The sequence below is a fragment of the Apus apus genome, chromosome 14, assembly GCF_020740795.1.
Source record: "Apus apus isolate bApuApu2 chromosome 14, bApuApu2.pri.cur, whole genome shotgun sequence".
In the NCBI taxonomy this organism is placed as follows: Eukaryota; Metazoa; Chordata; class Aves; order Apodiformes; family Apodidae; genus Apus; species Apus apus.
The window spans coordinates 7,978,737-8,000,054 of record NC_067295.1 but is presented as its reverse complement, the minus strand read 5'-3'; the positions used below and the strand labels follow the sequence as shown (position 1 = coordinate 8,000,054).

Genomic DNA, 21,318 nt, shown 5'->3' with positions numbered 1-21,318 from the left:
TGAATTTTTCTCCTCAGTTAAGAGGATTTTGGTTGACCAGTATTGATAAGCCACAAACTGCAGACAGGATACAATACAGTCATCTCATGCCTGTAAAGAAAACGAAGAATCCTAAGGACTAAATCAGTATAATACTCAGATTTGCATGATCAAACATGCTGTTTGACTGTTTATCAAAGTTTAGATGAGCCATAATGTATTACACATAGTATGGGTGGAAACATTTTCAGCTGTAGTGATAATTTGGCCCCAATTTTGGGCCCAGAGTGAAACCATCCTTACTCAGCCCTACTCTGTGTTACAGTCTGCAGGAGACAGACAGGACCTGTTAGCAGTTCATAGAAGGCTTTGATATTTTCTAAATTCCAGTTAAACATGAAGGATCTACAGGAAGGAAGCCATAACAGATTTTTTTTCATAATTTACTAAATAGATAAAATTTCAGGTGCTTCAAAGCTTTATCCCTGAGTTGTTTCTAAAATACTTCCAGGTGATAGTAGTACACAAGTGGTAAGAGGGGAAAAAAAACCAGGAAGAGGACAAGTAATTTCTCAGCTTTCCTTGTAAAAAAAGCTAGTGCTCTGATATTGTTTACATAACACACAGTCTGGAGAAACCCATCTAAAAGATGGAACAAAGATTTAATTAAAAAATGTAAGTATATAAACATATATATGGAGTTTTATACATTGCTGTTATCCCCAGTTTAGGATCAAATCTGCAGCTGCTGTCAAACACAGTAGAGCTCTGCCAGTTTACAGCAGGTGAGGATGGGGAGGGGAACAGAATGCTGTGCTAATCAGCTGTGTGGGGATGCCCTGTGATGCACAACAAGCTTGCAGGTAATACAGCCTAAATGCAAACTCCCCAGTGAAAGACACTGGGTTTTTTTGCAAATAAAGAGACTTCAGTATCCTGGGGACATTGAGGTGGAGGAGGCATTTGGCACCAGCTGGTAAATGGAATATATCATCCCTTGTGCAAATGGACTAGTGCCTGCCTTTAAAAGCTGTGAAGTACTGAAATAACTAAGTGCTAGAAATCCTTACAGCTAGCTAAAAGCAAGCCCTGAAGTGAGATTCTAGTAATTACAGAATCCTTGTCTTTCACCAATCTACTGGCCCCATCAGAATACAGTTTGTCTAATCTTACTTTTAAAATCTTACTTTTTGTAGGCATTAATGCCTTCAATCTAGGAATTTACTGGCTGCTAAGAGCAAACTAATGGTTATAAGGGAAATAAGGTAGAGTTGAGTGACTTGACAGAACAGTCATCACCTAATTTATTTCATGTTTCCAGTGTTTTGTGTTTTACAAACCCAACTGCTGCAACTTCAAACAACTTGAAAATAAATCACTTGTTTATCTCCCACTCTCTTCTGTCAGTCTGCCTAAAATAAAATGTATATAATCCATGATCGTGCTTGAGACCTCAAAATAAATGGAAACAGAGAAAGCCCTTTCCAAGAGGGACATAATTATGCTGTTTATCATCTGTGTTGCAATTCATCAGCATAGCCAGAAAATACCAGGTTTCCATATACTTACTCATGCAGCTTGTGTTTTTCCACTTTAGGATGATTTTACTTCAGAATCTAAAGAGATTAACCCAAATCTACACTTACAAATACTGCTGAAAACTTGACTTTAGGTTAAGAGGATTCTTTGCAGAATTGTACTGAGATATTTGTACTCAATTAGACCCTTAGAGCAAAACATGCTCCCAGTGCTGGCTACCTATCCTTTTATTATTTAGAGGATTTTATTCCACACCCCATTTGCCTCTCTGGAGCACAAATCCATTGTTTAGTCTAATCAATTGATCTTGATTCACTGCCTTCACAGCACTGAAGTGAAATTCTGCTCTCCCTACAAGAACATTTCCAGCACTCTGCTGCCAGCCTAGTGACAGACACTGCCTCCTTGCCTCTTGGTGTCACTTTTGCCTGGTGGTGGTTCAGAGAGCAGAGGAGCTGCTTTTTAAACCTGCATTAACAGCCTCTGCTGGTGCCTAGAGCTGTGGCCTTCTGAGCAGCCCCACAGAATTTCTCCAAGAAATCAGCAGCCCTTATTCTTTTGACATGAAATACTAGCATCTTCAAGCTGCTGCTGAGTACCAATTTTTCCTGAAGGATGGATTTTAAAAACAATCACACCGCGAGCTTTAACAGCTGCATCCCCAACAGCTCCAAGGCTGTTCAAAACTTCTCTACCTGGTAAGTGCAATAAACAGGTAAGTGAAAATATATATTAGTATAAAAGTTGTAATAGTTGTAGGCTGGGGAGGAGAAAAAAAATCATTTATGTAGGATAGTCTTGGAGAAAGCCCGACCATGAATATTAATATCCATACAGTTGAGCAACATATGTATCAGATATTCATATATCTATTGAAATACATTTGTTCTATATGTATGGATTTGAAAGGGTCTCCATGCATAAATATGGAATGACATACACACTGATGCTCTTTCATTCTATTGCTAATACGTCTGTATTCATACCTGTGAAGGGAAGAGTGTACATTTGATCAGACACATCTTAATGTATACATTTGTGAAAGCTGCTTGAGAAAGTGTCTGTGTGTGGTTAGACAACCACACACAAAAAACCCTCTTCCTTATCTTACATGTGCCTAAGAAATCTGCTATTGTTCACATTCAGAGAGCTCCTGGTCTGTTAGAAGCCAGAATATCTACAAGGCATGTCCTCACTGGTGGTCCTAGCACAGCTGACTTTTTCCTGCCTACACTTGTCTCTGCAGGTGACCCCAGCAGGACAAGCTATAGCAGTTTCATCATGCCCACCCTGTTTGGCATTATCTGCCTGTTGGGCATTATTGGTAACAGCCTGGTTATCTGCACAGTCTTAAAGAAATCTGCTCCTAGCAGTAGTGTCCCAGATATCTTCATCATCAGCCTCTCCATGGTGGACCTGCTCTTCCTCCTGGGCATGCCCTTCCTCATCCATCAGCTGCTGGGGAATGGAGCATGGCGTTTTGGGGAGACAATGTGCACAATCATCACTGCCCTGGATGCCAACAGCCAGTTCACCAGCACCTACATCCTCACTGCTATGTCCATCGACCGCTACCTGGCCATCGTCTACCCCTTCACCTCCACCCGCTTCAGGAAGCGCCCTGTGGCCATCCTTGTCATCTGTGTACTCTGGGCCCTTTCCTTCCTCAGCATTACACCTGTCTGGATGTATGCTCAGCTCATCCCTTTGCCTGGAGGTCTACTAGGCTGTGGGATTCATCTGCCAGATCCCCAGAGGGACATGTATTGGTACACACTGTACCAGTTCTTCCTGGTCTTTGCCATCCCTTTTGTCCTCATCACGGTGGCCTACAGGAGGATCCTGATCAAGATGGCCAAGTCCTCAGAAGCACTGATGAGCCAAAGAAGCACCAGGGCACGAACAAAAAAACTGACTCGTACAGCAATTGCAATCTGCATGGCCTTCTTCATCTGCTGGGCACCCTTCCACATCCTGCAGCTGGCCCAGCTCACCATGACTTGCCCCACTCTGCCTTTCCACTATGCCTACAACGTGGCTATCAGCCTGGGTTATGCCAACAGTTGTCTAAACCCCTTCATCTACATCTTGCTGGGCCAAAATTTCCAGAGGCGGCTTGGGGTCCCTGTAGGGCCAGCAGCTGCAGGTCAGGCTTCCCCACACAGGAGCAAAAGCATTCGGGGTGATGCAACTGAGTCGGGGCAGCCACTACTGCATTTGGTGTCTGTCTCTGGCAGGTAGCAAGACCTGCAGCAGGTGGGGGATGCCCCAGCAGCCAGCACCTCTCCTTGCCCAGCCAAACACACAGGCAGGGGCAGGCAGGTGAGCACCATGCATCACATGCCCTGGGGGATGGATCTTTACCTGGTGGCAAAGTAGCAGCAGCACATGGAAAGAAGCTTTGTTTAGCCTTATGTTCTTATTTGCATCTTCCCTAAGAGCTTTGAATTTTATTCTCCCCAGGATATGAGAAGTTTTCAGGTATTCTATGAGATTAATTCACATACTTAAAATATTTTCATGCAAAACCCAGACAAGCAGCAACCCACAGGTCAGGGCTGAGATATCACCACCATTTGAAACTTGGAGAGTTTCAAGCTTATTTCTTGCTTTAAGTGGAGAAGGAAATTGGACTGTTCTGTATCATTTCCCTCTCACCCCCAAAACACAGTTCAAGAGCATAACACACTTTGAGGATTTTTAACAATAGGGCAATGTTTTCATCTCATTTTTAACACACCAACTCTATGACACCTTTAATAGTGGGTGAGACATCAATAATTTTCTGTCACTTTAAAGCCAGCAAAACTACTAATTTTTCAGAATCAGAAATTGTCAAGAAGTCCAATAAATATTCTCAAATATCTTCAAAAATAACCAGATTGATTTATTCACAGTCACTCACAGGTAGTTCTGTACCATCTTGTTAGGGGACAACAGCAACTCCAGTTAAACAGTAGCTGTTGCTAAGTCACCAAGTTGCTTTGCAGTGGAAGCAGCAATTATATTACATTAAAAAAGAAAACAGAATAATTTCTTACCATTGGTGATGTATCACATGCACACATATCATAGTAGCATTTCCTCAGCTATCAGCAAACTTTTAATAAATACACATCTTGAAGCATATTGCTCAGGTTTTCAGCGTGATTGTAGGTAGCTCAGTTTTCATCTGCCTGTCTTGAGCAATTCTGAAGGACTAAAGAGTAGAAACCACAAAGCATCCATTCTCTAACATTCAAGCTGCTTTGCTGCATGCGGTAACCAAAAAGAGGTAAAAGCAAAGGTTCTACACATTCCAGTTTTAAAGGAATATTTGCCTCTTCATGGTAGATCAGACAAAGCTGTTTGAAATGTGCTACTACTCTAGAAGATCATAGAGACAATATCAAGTTCTTTATCAGGAACACCCAGTTGCTAGAACAGACCTAATTTCAATAAATTAAAAGTCAAAGACATCATCACCACCCTGATTTATTCCTACTCCTATAAAGGAACGATCATCAACACTGCACATGATTTGTACCCAAAATTATTTATATGCACATTGTAACCTGGAGGATCCTTATCTCTAACTCTATAGATTTTCAGGACCTATTTATTTGAATAGCATGTTAATTCAGCAAGCAACTGTTACGAAACCACATAGCCAGCAGTCTGAGGCAAGGCTGTCTCCAATAGCTTTTGGCACTTCCACAGACAGAGCAGTAAAACCCTTCCAGCTGTCTCAAGTGGCAACACACTCAAACCTTTAGAACACAGCTCACCCACAGATAAACAGCTGAAGGGATCTAATCCTTGCCCACGTTTCCTTTACACCTCCATTGCTTGCTTAAGGGAGCAGACATTGCTTAATAAAATCAGCAGACATGGAAGCAAGTGAATTTATTCCAGCTCCAAATCTGGACTTACATAAACTATTTTCTTCTGCATTTTAAGTTGATTTTTTTGTTATGTAATTCATTCTGCCATCAGCACTTACCAGGAGCTAAAGCTGTGAATTCTCAGTTACCAGCAGGTAAACATGGAGCAGTTTCACTCCTGCTACTCTGACTTTTGTATATTTATCAGCCACTGTAATTTTAAAGGTTCTCACTGTGTCCTTTTCATAAGAGCTACCCTCAGTGCTGTGCCATCATCACATTAGCAGAGTTTTTTGACAGGGATATGCTGAAGAAATAAAACTAGGTCAGCATAGACCAAATGTTCTTATTAGGAGACAGTAAGTTGTTTGGGGGTTGTTTTTTGTTGTTTGTTTTTTATTACTAAACACTGCATTAGAGTTAAGAAGACTTAGCAAAAGAGGCTGGTGAGGTGGTGCCAAAGCCCCATTTTCTCAGCTGCTCCTTTGGCTTCCTGCAGAACAGCACCAGCCCAGCAGGGAAATGGCAGGAGCTCTTCCCATGCTGGTTCACATCTGGGTTCTCAGCCTGCCCAGCCCCAAGGACCTAGTTCACCAGCCCCTGGTTCAAACATGCCTCAATGGGTGGCTCTACTCCCTACATTCTGGGGCTGCCAAACATCAAGTCTTTCCAAGGAGAATTATAGCAACCAACTTTGCTATAGTTTCTGAAGCAGCTGCTTGAACTGAAAAGACCCCAGTGCCAACTCTACATGCAATAGGTTCATTGACCCTCTTTCTCTTATGCCTCTCCTCTTGCTGCACCATCATTTACACTTCACCTTCTTATGTGGCATCAGAAGAGACACTAGGCTTGAATGCAGTAATCTTTTCCATTTGTAAAGTGAGCTTAAAAATTCTACAGTTACACTTCAGCAGGGGACTGAGGAACATCAGCACTGGTACTGAAGAGGGAAGGAAAGCATGTGGCTAGGCTCCAAGGTAAATTATTTGCAAAGTAAGGGAGGGGGAAAATCCCAACATGTTTTCCTTGGTTTAACTAAGTTACATGAGTTTTCATTCAAACTTCCCCTACAATGTCCACAAAGAGCACAGCTGAACCACCCAAGGAGAACTACAGAGTTAATCCTCCCAGGGACAGATCTCATGTGTCATGTCTGAGAGACTTCCCATAAACAGATTATATTGGACTGGAACCAGGCAAGAATAACCTTCCCTTTGACCTGAATGGTTGTCACTGTGTGCAACCTCTTTGTCTCACCTCCCCAGCTAATAAGAATAGTACAAGAGAAGTTAAAAAGAAAAAACTATGATCTTTCTAAAGATAAATATTTTAAACACCTTCACTAGTGCAAATCTCCACATTCATATATGCAAGCTAGGTAAGAAATTTTAATCTCTGGGAATGTTGGCTAGCTTTTCTTTTTTTACAGTGTTCACATGACAACCAATGTAATGTTATTTAAATCCCAACCATCCCAGAAAGGAGGTCCTAACTCCATCAAGCAACAAGAAAAAACAAAACACTTCTCTGCCCAAACATCCTTCTCCCACACTTAGGAAGACTGAAAAAAATAGAGGGGAAGAATATTAAGAACATCAGCCTTATTTGGCTCAGAAGATGTAAAAGCCCATACAGTTAAGTATAATGTGCTGTTAAGTACATAAACTCTCTTCATCAAGCACCACTTTTCTAGCTTTAGCAGAAATACTTCATCTTCCATCCAAGTGCTACGTCAACAGACCTAAGTATTTAGCAGGTGGTTTGCTGGACAATAGCCTAAGTAATCATTTTCAACCATAACCCCCATCAGACTGATAATAAAGAATAAAAGTGACTTGCAAATAAATAGCTCCAATATGAATTCATAGTTTTGTTGTACTTCTACAGCAGAGTCTGTCCACTGACTTGACCCAAAGCCTTGTGTGCCCAGGGAACATGGAGCTGGACTTGCAATGATCACTTTCCCTGTTTACAGAGTTGCCAGAAAATGTTTAACCTAAGGCTGCTACACTGATAACAGAGCACTTCCATTCCTTTTTGTCATCACATGCAATTGTATTTTTATGCCTCATTTCCTTGACTATGTAAGGCAGTGTGTACAGAAAGCAAAATAAAAAGCACAATTGCATGACAAGCTGACTCACTTCAAATTACTGTTACATCTACAGGTACTGCTGCCCTCCTCGATACTGAAAGCCACAACAAACAACTGCAGTGACATTTTAAAAACATACACTGACCTTTTAACAAAACTCATTGACTGTATTTCCTGCCAAGCTAAAGTTCTGAGCACCACCAGCTTTTGTGCCAGGTTACATAAAGAAAAATCTTAAGCTTGATTTATGGGATGGCAAAACTAAAAGATCAAGATATTTGTGTGCCTCAAGTGTGTAGCAAGTCTTTTACGACTCATTTCATGACAGTGCTTTTGCTGAGCAACCAGCTCTGCATGCAATTCCAAACATCTGTTTAAAAGGGAAGTACAGCTGAACCTCACTACCCCCAGCACCTTAGGACTCAGCTGATCCAAGTCATAGGATTACAGAAGTGGAGTTTCCCCTGAACATTTGTATTTTGGTATAAAACAAAGCAAAGTAAACACTACCACCATTCAAGTCAAGGCACTACGCACAAGCTTCAATACCAGTGATGGTGTAATAAGTTAACGTTCAGTTTAACAGAGCTATCCCAGTTAAAGTCCTAGAGGAGTGGAGATTAGTTGTTGTAACCTAGCAGAATGCAAGGAACCCACAGGCCAAATGCAGTCTAATGAAGTTAGTGTGGTGCAACCAGTCTTCAGATGAGGTGGCATTAATGCAGAGGCAGCATTAATACTCTACCCTCTCTGCCTGCAGGCTAAACATAGTGTTAAACCCTGTGTGGCTGCCTACAACCTAATGGCATCTAGTTTATATTATGTGGCAATTTCCTTCCAATTCAAATTTGGAAGGAACGAATTTTGAAGGAAGGAAGAGCAACACAATCCCAGAGTTTAACTTCGACAGGAAATATTAATAACACAAACATCAAAATGTACAAGGGCAATCTCTATGGCCTCTTCCAACACAAATTGGAATTTTCTTCCAATTTTTGCATGGATTAAGAAAACTCGCACATAAAGAAAACTTAGAAAGCTAAAGGATGATGTATTGCTACACCTTTCCTTTTTTTATCTAAGTGCCTCTTAGGCAGAGGAAGAGGGGAAATAGGTATAATGAGTAGCTTCTCTTCCAAGCATCAATTACGTCTCTTTTACTTCAGTGTTACAGACAAGACAGCTTTATCTGTTACTCACAACACTTTTTTTCCTTTCAAAAAACAGTTCCCTCCCTCAGTTTTTAAAGACTCCAAAATCATATATCCCTGATGCCCCTATTAAATTGCCATGGAATTTCTGGTCATCAGAACATCAGCTCTGGGAGCAGGAGGAGTCCATTCAACTTGTAGGAGTTTTAATATTTTTCTCCTGTGCTCAAGCTCCAGCTTTACTGTAAATGCTCCTCTAAGGACCTTTTGTAATTATTTGCATCACATAGTAAGGAAGAGGTTGGTTTTGGTTTTGTTTTTAGGGTTGGTTGGTTGGTTTTGGTTTTTTTTATAGTAGTGTTTCAAAATGAATGCTGAGTGTTACCAGCAGATTTAAGTAAAGCCAGGTTTGAAGCCCCTGCTGCAGCACAGAGCTGCCATTTACAAGGAAAACTGGAAGATCTACACATACTACAGGTGTTGGCACAACAATTAAAAAAACAAACAATTGAATGCAGTCACTATTGTGAACAAAAGCATTTGATAAGCATTTAAAAAATGAAATTAGCTGCAAAGTCCAACAGGCATGTAATACAGCAATAGGAGATTCCAGAGCAAAGACTCAGGAAATTTATTATTAGTCTTAAAGCTAAATCCTCAATGAGGAGATATTCAGAGATCTAGCAGCATTCAGTTTCATACATTGATATATCAGAGAATGTGTGATAAACATAAATTAACAGAGTAAGAGTGCTGCACTGAAAGCTCTTAACCCTGACAGGTAGTGGAAAGCCACAAGAAAAGTAAAGGCAACAAACCTGAAATGGATCCAGTAAACATTTTTCTACAATCTATAATTCACCTGAAATATTTATGATGCAAGGAGACAGAGGCTGAGAAGCAAAATCAGACAATTTGTTAGCAATGAGCAACAAACCTATTCATGATCCTTTTAGTTAGGGTCTTTGTTTTATACCAGTTTTTCAAAACACCCTATTATCCCTGGCTGACCACTACTGCCACACAGTATAACCCTGCAGAATAAAGAGCACTGGATAGGGACTCTAGGAGCCTGAGTTTTAACCTCCAGTCTGAGCATAAAAATGCATTTATTTGCTTATCAATAATAATGAACAGGCATTCTATGTACCTGTTTCCCCTAAAACCACTAGTCATTGCATTGCTTTAAGGCTCAGAGAGAAAGCAAGGCAATAGTGGGGACTGCTCTTGCTTCCTTTAACAGAGCCAGATGGGAAAACTGTTTCACAGTCACATTTATAAGCTGTTTGACAGCAGAACACAATCTGTTCTTGTAGGAATGACGTTTTTCAACTTCAGAGAAGTGTTCTTGGCTTTGTTATCAGCTTCTAGAATCTCAAAAAATAACCAACTAATTAGCCTACAGGGAACAGAAAAAGCAGATAGGGCATTAAAAAAAGCCCTAAAATACACTACCAACAGCAATGTATCTGAAAATGAGGACCAGACCTACAAAAGGAGAGATGGACAAACTGCAGAAACTACTGCTAACTGCCACAGAAGGTGGGTCACATGTGGGCTGTGGGGGTAACTGTGGTGTAGCCACAGCAGCCTGATGCAAGGCATGCATGGCCAGTAGGAAGGGCAGCTGTGGCCAACAGCACCATACCTATGCCAGAGCAAAAGGAAGTAGGGCTTCCAATCCAAAGGTACAGAAAAGCAGCCCCAGACCACAGCTGGGAAGTTGACATCAGTTAGGTAAATTGAATATACACACATCCATGGGCCCCAATGGGATGCACACCCACGAGTGCTGAGAGCTGGCTGTTGTTGCTCTGCTACTCCATTTTTTTAATGATCATGGCAAGCAGGAGAGGTGCCTGAGGACTGGATGAAAACCAACATCACTCTAGTCTTTGAAAAGGGCAAGAAGGAAGATCCAGGAAACTACAGACCAGTCAGCCTCACCTCCATCCCTGGAAAAATGTTGCTTCATTCAGCCTCGAAGCTTGTAATCTTTGACTCAAGCATAGTTAAAGATCAGCCAGTGAACTTGGAAGCTAAGTTACAGTCTTCAGCTCTCCAGAAACAGAGTTAGAGCACTGAAACCAATCTGAAGGCACAAACAAAGCCAACTAAGGAGCTACCTTTACATGGCTTACATGAAACCAAAACAAATAGCCCTGGTTTAGTGTTTTGCTATTTTTGGGAATAGCCTACCTAAAGCTATACATATAACAGCATATTATCTATCAGCCAAGTCTTCTGTAAACACTTGAATGTTGCCCTAAAATTTCCTTTGAATGTGGAAGTTAATTTAATACATTGAAACTGAGCTTGAGTTTCAGACAAGATGTTTCCAAGCCTTTGTGGGACAGAGCACAGCCTGTGCCAGAGGGCACTTTTGGAACATCCTTTAAACTAGAAAGCAACAGCAGAGCAATGCACACTTTAAGATCTAGAAACCTCAACAAGCTTATATCATTAACATGGCAGCTGTCTTGGTCTTTGGGAAAAAAAAAGACTCAGCAAGAGATTTGCTTGTCTCTTGTAGCCAGTTGATTCATTTCCACCTTTACCAGTAGTAAGCTTAAGCCTGGTTACAGGCCAGTTTACACATTGCACTCCTTGCCCCTGCAATGCAGAGACTAAATAATGACAAGACAGAAAGCAAGTGATATTATGACTGACTTTACTTTTAACTTGAAGAGCAGTGTGGCATTGAGTACTGCTGCACAGACTGATCTTCAGAGATCTTTAGGAATTAGAGAGTGAAGCTACTACCTGCAACACATCTCAGTGTATTTAAGTGCCACAAAACATTCACTGAGCAGCTACCATTTGCCCGTTATTCCTTTATGCCCCATATTATAGCCTTATTTCACCCATGATTGACCTTTCTTCTGTAATTTAGATGACTAGCATAAAGCGCAGTTCACAGGCGGGCTTCAATTCTGTACAAGAAGTGTCATGGAAAATTCCTGTTACCATAAATTCCCAGCTAAATCATTAAGTTTACACTATTTGGTCACTGCTATAAAGGGTCTAGATGATGCTGAATTACCAGCATTAGGCCTAAACACTGCAAGTTAAATGCACAGTTAAGAAACACTGCTTTGCCTTAGTATTTTTATTTCAGTTAAATCCTTCCTACAATCATAGGAAAGGGCAGAAAAACTCTATGAAAACTTAAGGAGCCATTTCTTACAACATTAGAAGAAGCGTAGTACCCTGTCAGTCACCCCCTAACACAAGTGAAGGAAGCCATCCAGTATAGGGGAAGCAGCCATTTTCCCTTGAGTCTTACCCAAAACCCTTGAGCTTTTAAAAGCTTCAGTTCTAGTTTCAGCAACAGCACCCTAAGCAGAGAAAGACAGACACCCATCTTTCTCTAGGCCCTTGAATACTATACAGCAACAACTCCAGAACTACAATTCATCCTGAAGACTTTTGCAATCCAAGTTTATTTGTAAAAAAATCTGTTAGCGTACCACATTTACCAGGAATGCTTTTCTCTTCAGGCATTTAAGAAAAGCCAGAAATAGTAGCATTATGGTCACCAGAGAGAGAATACCAACAACAGTCATTGTAATGCCAGTCCATGCTTCCTTGCTCAGGAGAGTGCTCCCTACAAAGCAAGGGGAAGATACAGTTGGTGGAGACAGCTCTCCACTAAACCTAAGCAGCATACATGAGCACCACACTCAGTACCTTGGTTTGCAGACCATCCCTCTGGCACAAGGAGGACAGGACCCCACAGGCTCACCACTGCAGAGTTCACACCTGGCATCCCACTCTCTGCAACAGAGACACAGTAGAGGTGAACCTCACAGTACAGGGAGTTATCCTGGATCAGTACAACCCAACATCTGCTTTGACATTACCTCGCTTGCTTCTAGATGACCTAGGACACCTTGTCACACATAGAGGGGAGTCTGGTTGAAAATGGTTACAGATCAGGACACTGCAGTGGAAGTACACCTAGGATAGAGGATGACAGGCCCATTCATCTTCAGCCAGTAACTGCTCCTGCTTACTGCTCTAAGGAAGCAAATGTCACCTACTAGGCCAGGGAGGGCTTTGTCACCAGAGGCAAAGGCAAAAGTCTTCACTTCCAGCCTTTGGCGATAGTTAGCATAGCTGACACCGTGCCCTACAGGGTGAAACACAGTCCTGTAGCTGTCCAGGTCATATTCACACCTGCCAATGGGCAAGAAGCAGGAAGTCAGAACAGCAGGATGGAGATCAGTGGTTTGTGGGTTGGGTTTTTGGTTTTCATTTTTTTTAAAAAAAGCAGCAAGCTAGAGTTGAAGGCAGAGATGCTACCATCCTCCTACAAGCTCCAACACACCTGGATAGCACCACTAAGGTACCTCAAAGGCCATCTGATGTGAAGCCCTTGTATCTGCAACTGTTCCCAGGAGAGGGGCAGGGGGAATTAGGGAATCCTCCTACACACTGCCAAACATGCCTTAGTTTATCTAGCAGGACACTCACCCATCAACAACAATATTCCACTGGGGAAGTGAGCTTGGCTTTTCTGAAGCTGTTGCCCAACAGTCATCCAATACCAAGTGGAGATTAGGATCATTGCGATTCAGGACCTGAACTTCCAGGAAGATGGGCTGTCGTAGGTACCTTACTAATGGGTACTGATCATCACGGTATGGCTGCCTGTATGAGGCCTCTGCAAAAAAATAAAGCCTTGTTAGATGAGTTGTCATACAAAAAGAGTCCTAAAGAAAGCCTGGTCTAGAGCTCTTCAACAGCAGTCAGTCACCAGCTGCAGTTTTTCCTAGAGTCACAGATTTAAGGCATCTGCCTTATGTAGCACAGGTGGGAAGAGAGAAGGCACATCAGATAATTAGAAGCCCATGCACCTGAACAGCTCACTCATACATCCTCCCTGCCCCCAGCAGCTCAATTGCTCCCTAGCCACCTAAGCCCAGAGCCAGTTTTACCTGGGTAGCTTAGAAGGACTAAGGAGAGGGAACCTTGGTTCACTGAAGAAGCCAGAGGAGGATGGTTGTCTACCCTTATACTGAGGGAGGCATCACTACTGCTGAAGGAGCACAGGACTGTTAGCCTGTAATAAGAAAGGAGCAGGTCAGTCTTATGTTCATATATAGGATATCCAGGATTAAGTATTAACAAAGAGGTTTCCAGACACACCTGAGTTCACTGTCTCTTGAGATCCTGCGCAATGGAAGGTCCGTCCATAGTGCCCTTACCTCATTCTCATAAACAATCTTCTCTCCATCAAACTGTAGATAAATATCAGCATTAGTGGGATCACTTCCAACAAACAAAGCCCTCCCCATCAATCGTAGCTACACACTTACCCAATACCTGGTCCCACATCCATTCAATGGAACATGAAACCAAACCCTGTCATTCAAAGATGACTTAAAGGCCGGTCGGCACAAAGGATCTCTGAGCCTCAGTGTATCCAAGTCTAGCAGAGGTGTAGTACTGTCTGCCAGGACCTCAAAATCCATGTACCCATCCTGGGTGCATACAGCAGCTGTAACAGAGGTTCACAAACTGTCATACCAGTCATTGACAGTTCAGTCTGCCAAAAGCTGTTGTGTTCTGGCTAGAGACACTTTCCTGTGAAGGACTAGTTGAAGAACAAGCAATGCTGAAGAATTACTATCCAAGCAGGACATGGGTCAAGCCCATTCCAGATGTCTGTCACTTACCTATTGGTGCATGCTGGTTACAGGGGCACTCTGGATGCATCACCATTGCGACAGTCTCCCCATGGAAGCGAAAAGTCAGTTTCAGAGAGGACATGTAGGACTGAAGCCCTAAGCATCTCTCTCCATGTAGCTGAAAGAGAAGAGTTACTCTGAGTTTAACTACAAGAGCTAATTTTAACATATGCATGTGTTAGTGTTTCACTTGCCCTGGGGCCACAGTACTCTTCAGACTCAGCTAGTTTCTTATTCTGCATTGCTCCAGACACACCAAATACTAACCCATTCCAGGAAGAATTTTCACCTCCAGCTATTTCTGCCAAGAGACTTCATGAAAGCCAATTTACATTTGAACAATGCCTATTCCATTATAAAGTCAGTTTGTATTCATCTTAATCACAGCCACCTTCCACCAGCTGCAAGGCACATGGCTAACCTGAGACTTAGTCTAGGTCAAAAGCTACTGTGCTCTGGATCTCAGTAAGCACCAAGGAACCATGATCACACCAACTCTGACTTGAGGATCAGAACTCACCCTAGACTTCAGGACTCCCCTGCTAATATGCAGCTTGACCCCTCTCCTTCTGTCCACAGCCATTCCATTTTCCTCAAGCTGGTCCATAGGGATAGTCTTATTCTCTACACCAACAGCCATAAGGGTGCCTGGGAAGGCTGGGATGGCAACAGTCATGTGTGTTGCATTACAGACGGCTGGACCTGCAACAGCATCTTTGTTAAATATATCAGTTTCCTCAGGGCAGAGTCAGGCCAGGTTCTGGCTTTCTCCATGTGTTACCTGGTGCACAAATCATTCTTGACTCCACAGTCAGTCTGTGTTCAGGAGGGCCATATATGAGCTTGAGTGCCACAGTGTAGAGCATGTTAACATTGTGCTGACAAAGAAGACAGAAGGCTGTTAGAGCCTACTCAGAGGCTCATAATCCATCATAAAGCAAATGCTGCAAGGCCCTAATACTATGTCTGGTTCAGGACTGCTGCTCTTCATCCTTGCCACAGCAGTTTCTCCTCATCTCACCACACTCTCAGAAGAGGTCTACTCACAAGACTGCCAATCAGATGTTCACAGCACAGGCTATAGCTAGGATCTCACTTACATGCACGCCTGTCAGCTGTGCTGCTGAAGTGCACACTGTGCTTCCCCACTTTATAGGGCTAGGCAGTTCATAGGCTTCCACAAGTCTACAGGAAGGAGTCACCCAACCTCTGTTAGAGCAGCACTGTCCCCTCAACTAGCAATTCTTTGTTCACATACCTTGTAAGAAACAACTCCAGTGGCAGTAAAGGCCACCTGAAAGACCAGGTTGTGGCCATCAGCTACAAAGTTATACCCCTGCTGCATGGCTTCTGCAAGGCTCAGCTGATGTGTTCTGATTCCATCATCAATTGACAGAGTCCAGGTCAGAGTTGCCGGAACCTGCAAAGCAGGAGTTTCTTCCTTAAGAAGGAAAGGCACAGCCACACAGAAGCATTACAGTTCTTCACTCTGCAGGGCTGCGAACTTGCACATTTTTAATTAAGTTTCCTGTATCAATAACGTAGAAATAAGCTTCCCAACAAGATGCAACTACCCCAAAAGAGAATAGCAACAGCTGAGACAGATAGTTTAGATCCAAAACCCCATATATTCCCACATCCTCCCTTTGCAAAAGAGAAAGCACGTACCGTATGTTCATCAGTGAAGCTCAGAATGAGTCCTGGAAAAGTAACCTGGAACACAGCACAGTGGTTAGACCACAAGAACAGTCTGTGGTCACAATCCAACAACTTTAACAAAAGATCTTCACTATAGTTTTCCAAAGCCAAGAGCTGACATGAACATCCCAGTTTCCCTTCAATAGGGCTGGGGACAAACCATGTGCAAAGTAGCTCTTCAAAGAGCTACTGGTCATGCAAAGATGAACATGCAGCCAACAGACCTCCCTGAAACTAGCTACAGCTTTCAACACCTTTCAGCAGATCCCAACCATGCAGCGCCAGGACACAGCCAATACCCCTTGCAAGCCTCTAAGGCAGCATTCCCACTCTACTTACTGCCATGAAGTCTTTTGTACAGTTTGTTGTTCCAGCAAATGAAGGAGTAATGATCTCATCTGCATTAACAGTACTGCAGTGAGTTCTGTAGGTTACATTCTTCTCCTCTCCCATTGTGTCATTCACTATCATCCTCAACCTTAGTTGGTGCTGACCAGCCTATAGAAAAAGAGACGTCAATTAGAAAGACAGCAGTACTCACAGCGTCATGAGGACAACTGAAAGCCTTTGAGACTAAACTTCAGAGCTGTTCTAGGTGTCTGTACCAGTTACAAGGCCACAACTAACAGTCATTTTAGAAAATATTTTTCTTATTGAAAAAGATAGGTTCTCTAGGAAAGTACAGGGTAACAAGACTAGATTAAAGAGCAGAAGGTGGTGAAAAAGCTGCAGGAGTCAAGAAGAAAGCCTTCCAGGTCTGGCAGGCTGTAGTACCAGAGTCAGCTGTTAAAGAAACAAGTTAATAAATGTCAAAACCAGGAGTTTGGTGGTATTTCAAATGCCTAAAAGCAACCAATCCCAACAAATCCTGTTTTGAAGGCCAGTGTGGGTTGGTCTCCCACTTACTACTCTACCTCAATAGCTGTAAGTGGCATGCATTGGTAAACACTCTATTAATATCCACACATTAAATAGAATGCTGTGTGAAGCTCTTAGACATGGTCCACTTCCCAACAAGATGTTATTTAACATAACTCCATTCCTTTACAGAAGAAGGCTACACTTATAGCAGTGTCTGAGGCCACATAATCCACAGTTTAAAGAACAAGTATTAAGGTAATGCTTTGGTGAGGCTTTTTAAACTGCTTCTGCTCTTACAGAATAGTTTAAGCATTTCCACTATTGAAGAAATATAGAGTTAGAAACCTTATTAAAACCAGTCCTGACCAGGAAAAACACACTCCATCACAGCACCTTTCTAGAATGGAGACCCCTTTACCTCCAGGCTGGTGCAGTTGACAAACAGGACACGGAGCAACAACCTCTCATAATCCACATTGTGGTCACAGGACACCATCTCTTCACCACTTGCATCTGGAGAGAAGGCAGAAAACGTCTTTTTGCAGGCAGGCACCTGCTGTCAAGCTACAGTAGAAAGGACCAAGCCAGGTCAGTAGCAATACCTACCCACAACACACACATGCCAGGAGTAGTTACCAAGCTCTCCTGAAAACTCAACTTCCATCCCATCCTTATGACAGGTCACACTCTCTGCAGAGGAAAGACCACAGTCAGTTCCACAATCACTCTCCTGGAGGCAGACACCTTGCAAGTCCTCCAGCTAGCCAGGCCTGCTCCAAAGACCCCTTTTCCACAACAAGGCAGAGGGGAAGCAGCTCCAAGAAAACTTAAAGCCCACATGCACACCACTACCAACTCAGAGAGGCTTCATTACCCAAGAGATCCTTATCCCCCAGGCCATCAGCATAAGGGGCTAAGGACAACAAAAAACCAAACAGGAGCAGCAACCTGCAAGACAAACAGGACAAAAATAAGAGAGCAGCAAGGAAAAGGCCTAGATTCCCATCCTTAAACCCTACTCACCACATCCTTGAGGTGCTCAAGCACTGCTGCTCCACAAACAGCCCCACCTTCTCACTGCCACCACAAGCTTGCTCTTTGGCTGCTAGGGCAGGGTTATATAGGACCTGGCGCAGGCTCCACACAGGTGCAGCCTTTCTGCTGCCTGGGGGACTGAGAGCTTGAACCTGCCTCTTGTTGAGATGCAGTCTTCTTGCTGTGAAGAGGAGGGCTTACAGGAGACCTTTAGGGGATATTAAGTGTTTGACATGGTTTGTTGTTGCCTTCCATTTTTAAGTATTCTTTTCTTGCTCTGATAGTTTACTCCCTTTATTCTCTTGTCAGACATTGCACAGGAAAAAGAGTATCTTCTGGCAGTCATTTTTTAAAAAGAAGATTTCTATGCCACTTTGATTTACTAATAGTTTCAAACAATTCCACCAGTAGATTAATACGTAACTGAGAATATTTTGTTCCCCTGTATGGGCAAATCTGCAATGCTGATTTAGGAGGAAAATGTGAGTGGCAGGTTAAGGAAGAGAAGTCCTGGATCAGATCTTTAGGCTGAAGGATCTCTGGAGGCTTTGGTGAGACTATCATTGTTCAAAGCTGTAGGGAAGAGGCCTGGGAAGAAAAAGTCTCATATCTGTGTTATCCTTCAGCTTGCCCAATGCTTTTGAATTCAGACAGACTTGTAAAAAAAACCCAAAGGTTCATATTTTTAAGAGTAATAGAAGTCTTAAGAAAGCAAAAAGACAGATCATAGGCAAAGAGGAAAATTAATATTATGGAAGAGTAATTTAAGAATGAGATGTTAAATTTGGCTTAAGGAATAATAACTTTTTTATTAATGTACCATGTATTAATGTAAAATGAATTAATTTACATTTCTTTTTATCATTACATATCTGTGCCTAGACATTTTAGACATTCCTAGCCCAAATGAGAGTTGCCTCTTTTCTTTTAAAAATTTAGACTTGTGAGAAGAAACTTGTCTGTAAGCTGCTGGTAGGTACCAAAGTGCTGGAAATTTGGATGGAACAACATTGTGGGTGGAAGCAGTTAGAACAACACAATTGCCACAGTCACCACAACTGGGTTTGCCCTGCAGTGCAAGCTATCAGCTCCTGATACCAGTCTTTGAGTGTGTAGGTTTGATGGATGCAGCTCATCATGATGTGCCAAAATAAATAGCTGTTGCTTCACTTAACATGTCTGTATTTGCAGCTCAAGCTGTAAAGAAAGGATGGCCATTCTTCCTTTCAAAAAATCCAGCTCCACCTGTCGAGTAGTTAAGCCTGTAACAATAACTATGGCCTGAGTTACAGGTAAACAGCTAATTCATGCCTTGAAACACAAAACTGTCTGCACAACTTTCTTTTTTTTTTTCTCTGCTGCAAAAACCTTCCAGGTCTCCTCTTCCAGTCCTCTGCTCTTCTCTTTGACTTGTTTTATTTTCTGACTTTTTTGGGTTAAGAAAGCACTGCTCAAGAGCACACCCTGAGCACTGGGGCTTTGCAAACCATCTCTGGAGAGCACAGATCACCTCAGCATAGATGCATTTTGCTGTGGGCTTTGGCTGTCCCTGTCCCTCACACACTGGCAGCAGGACAGCATTGGAGACACCAATGAGCTCAATGTGGTTTTCCTTGGGACAGTTTGCAGCACAGCTGACGATATCATGGGGAAAAAAACACAACAAAGCCAAGAAGTGTTCAGCAATGCCAGGAGGCCAAGCCCCAGGTCAGAACTCCTGCTTTTGAGCATTCACAGCAAAAACACTTATTGCAAATGTCACTATGATACAATGGATAATGTCATGGTTTCTAGCCCTACAAGAGTCCCCCAGTCTGCTTTTATATGCCCATGTGTGCAGGGAGACTGCAAGGGCTGCCCTTGGACCCCTGACTCAAGCACCATCACATCTGAACAAAGATCCTGTCAGGATGGGTCTCAGGCACCACTGGCCTGGGTCACACCCAACCATACTGTGGGAGCAGTGCTACTCAGGAAGACATCCAGCAACAGTCTCCTTGGGGCACTCTAAGGAGTGAAGAAAAAAGCTTTTACTGTTGTTTAAATGTTGTCATAATCTCTGAATTGTGTACCACTATTACTCAGTGTGACTAATTTCATTTTTCTCTAAGTTCATTAGTTCCAACGATCTCATTAGACAAGCAGAGCCTCTCTTGTCTCCCCTTGTATGGCCTTTCCCATACCATGGCTGGTGCTTAGAAAAGTTGCAATGAGGAAATGTTGTGCTGGTAACACCCATGCAAAACAGATGGCACTATGTAACTAATGATGCTGTAGTCTTTATGCCTAAATAGTTTGTTTAGCAGGTAAGATTTTCTTTAAGATAGTTCTCCAAAAAATAGCAATAATCAGAGACTTAGTAAAGTCCAGCAACAGACCAAAACTGCTAGGTAATAATTCATTAGCTTACAACATCACGTACCATCACAACAGAATTTCTCCTGAGCCTGGTAAGACATTTCAATTGGAAGTGGACTGGTTTTGAAGTTCTTTTCAAACCCCAAAAGAAAAGCTTCATTCTAACTACTCAGGGAGTTCACAATTTTGAGCTTTAGTCTCAAAGAAAAATCTCCATTCAGGCTGAGAAATTTAGCTCATTTGATGTTGAATCATTTATCGCATTTTAAGTTGAGGTTTTTGGATGGGACAAAGATGAACAAACACCAGGAGTTTAGAAACAGATGGAGATTTTGTTTGGTCTTTCCTTTTTTCTTTCTTTTTTGTGATGCCCACTTTTGTGACATAAATAATAATAAAGTTTGCAAAGTGCAGGAGCTTCTCTCCAATTGACGTGGGTTTTGTTTTATCACTAATTAAAACTTGGAACGATAGTTTCCCAATTAGCATCACACAGAATAACATTTCTTTAATATTTTCAGATGTTAGATGATAAAAAATGACTCAGAGATCAACATTTTGTCTGCTGAATTAATTAACAGAAAAGCAAATGAATTTATATCTCCAGTATAAATCTATAATCTTGAAAAACGAAAAGGTCTCTTTTGCCACCAACTAATTTCCATGGGTGTAGCTAACAGTGCCAAATGTGGACATGTAAGAAAAATGCTGTCTCCTCCCTTCTACCTGACACTGGTGGTATATGCAATATGTGCCTTGGTGATCATTTTACATTCCTGAGAGTAAAAAAGCTCACTCTGCCCAGTAAAGGAAATAAAATTCAATGGCATCAAGAAACAGCTAATTAATATACATATGTAAAAGTCTATGTATTACCTGTCTTTGTTCTGCAACAGCTAGTTTTTTCGAGTAGCTGTAAATTTAACTCAGTGCTGAGCCTAGTTAAACAGAAAGTTGAATAAATTACCGCATTTTTTACTAGGAAAGTATTCATGGCAATGTTGGGAACTCAAAAAAGGGCTGAGGGTAAAACTGTCTTCTAA

The 21,318-nt window shown here is 42.2% G+C and overlaps 2 protein-coding genes across 2 annotated transcripts; one reads left to right on the top strand and one right to left on the bottom strand.

Moving 5' to 3' along the window:
• Nucleotides 1-66: 66 nt before the first annotated feature.
• On the bottom strand, nucleotides 67-20,376 carry ZP2 (zona pellucida glycoprotein 2). The gene is made up of 20 exons (XM_051632462.1): nucleotides 20,340-20,376; nucleotides 17,906-18,098; nucleotides 17,757-17,830; nucleotides 17,489-17,572; nucleotides 17,301-17,395; nucleotides 16,361-16,519; nucleotides 15,992-16,036; nucleotides 15,582-15,743; nucleotides 15,105-15,201; nucleotides 14,844-15,025; nucleotides 14,312-14,441; nucleotides 13,952-14,133; nucleotides 13,782-13,873; nucleotides 13,571-13,695; nucleotides 13,107-13,296; nucleotides 12,674-12,809; nucleotides 12,494-12,590; nucleotides 12,321-12,407; nucleotides 12,101-12,237; nucleotides 67-90 (listed from the first exon to the last, which is right to left on the bottom strand). Exons 1-20 carry the CDS (start codon nucleotides 20,374-20,376, stop codon nucleotides 85-87), a joined length of 2,310 nt encoding a protein of 769 aa, XP_051488422.1. The 3' UTR covers nucleotides 67-84.
• LOC127390526 (melanin-concentrating hormone receptor 1-like) lies at nucleotides 2,134-3,759 on the top strand. Its single transcript, XM_051632291.1, is given in 2 exon segments — nucleotides 2,134-2,233; nucleotides 2,765-3,759. Coding segments are annotated over 2 exon segments (1,095 nt in total).
• Nucleotides 20,377-21,318: the final 942 nt, after the last annotated feature.

Excerpts from the sequence above, each read along its gene's own strand:
- ZP2 (XM_051632462.1), bottom strand. The coding sequence starts at position 20,376 with ATGTCTTACCAGGCTCAGGAGAAATTCTGTTGTGATG. Across the intron at positions 13,696-13,781 it reads TCAAGAGACAGTGAACTCAG|GCTAACAGTCCTGTGCTCCT; the intron begins GTGTGTCTGGAA and ends TTCTTATTACAG. Across the intron at positions 12,238-12,320 it reads GGGATGGTCTGCAAACCAAG|GGAGCACTCTCCTGAGCAAG; the intron begins GTACTGAGTGTG and ends CTTGCTTTGTAG.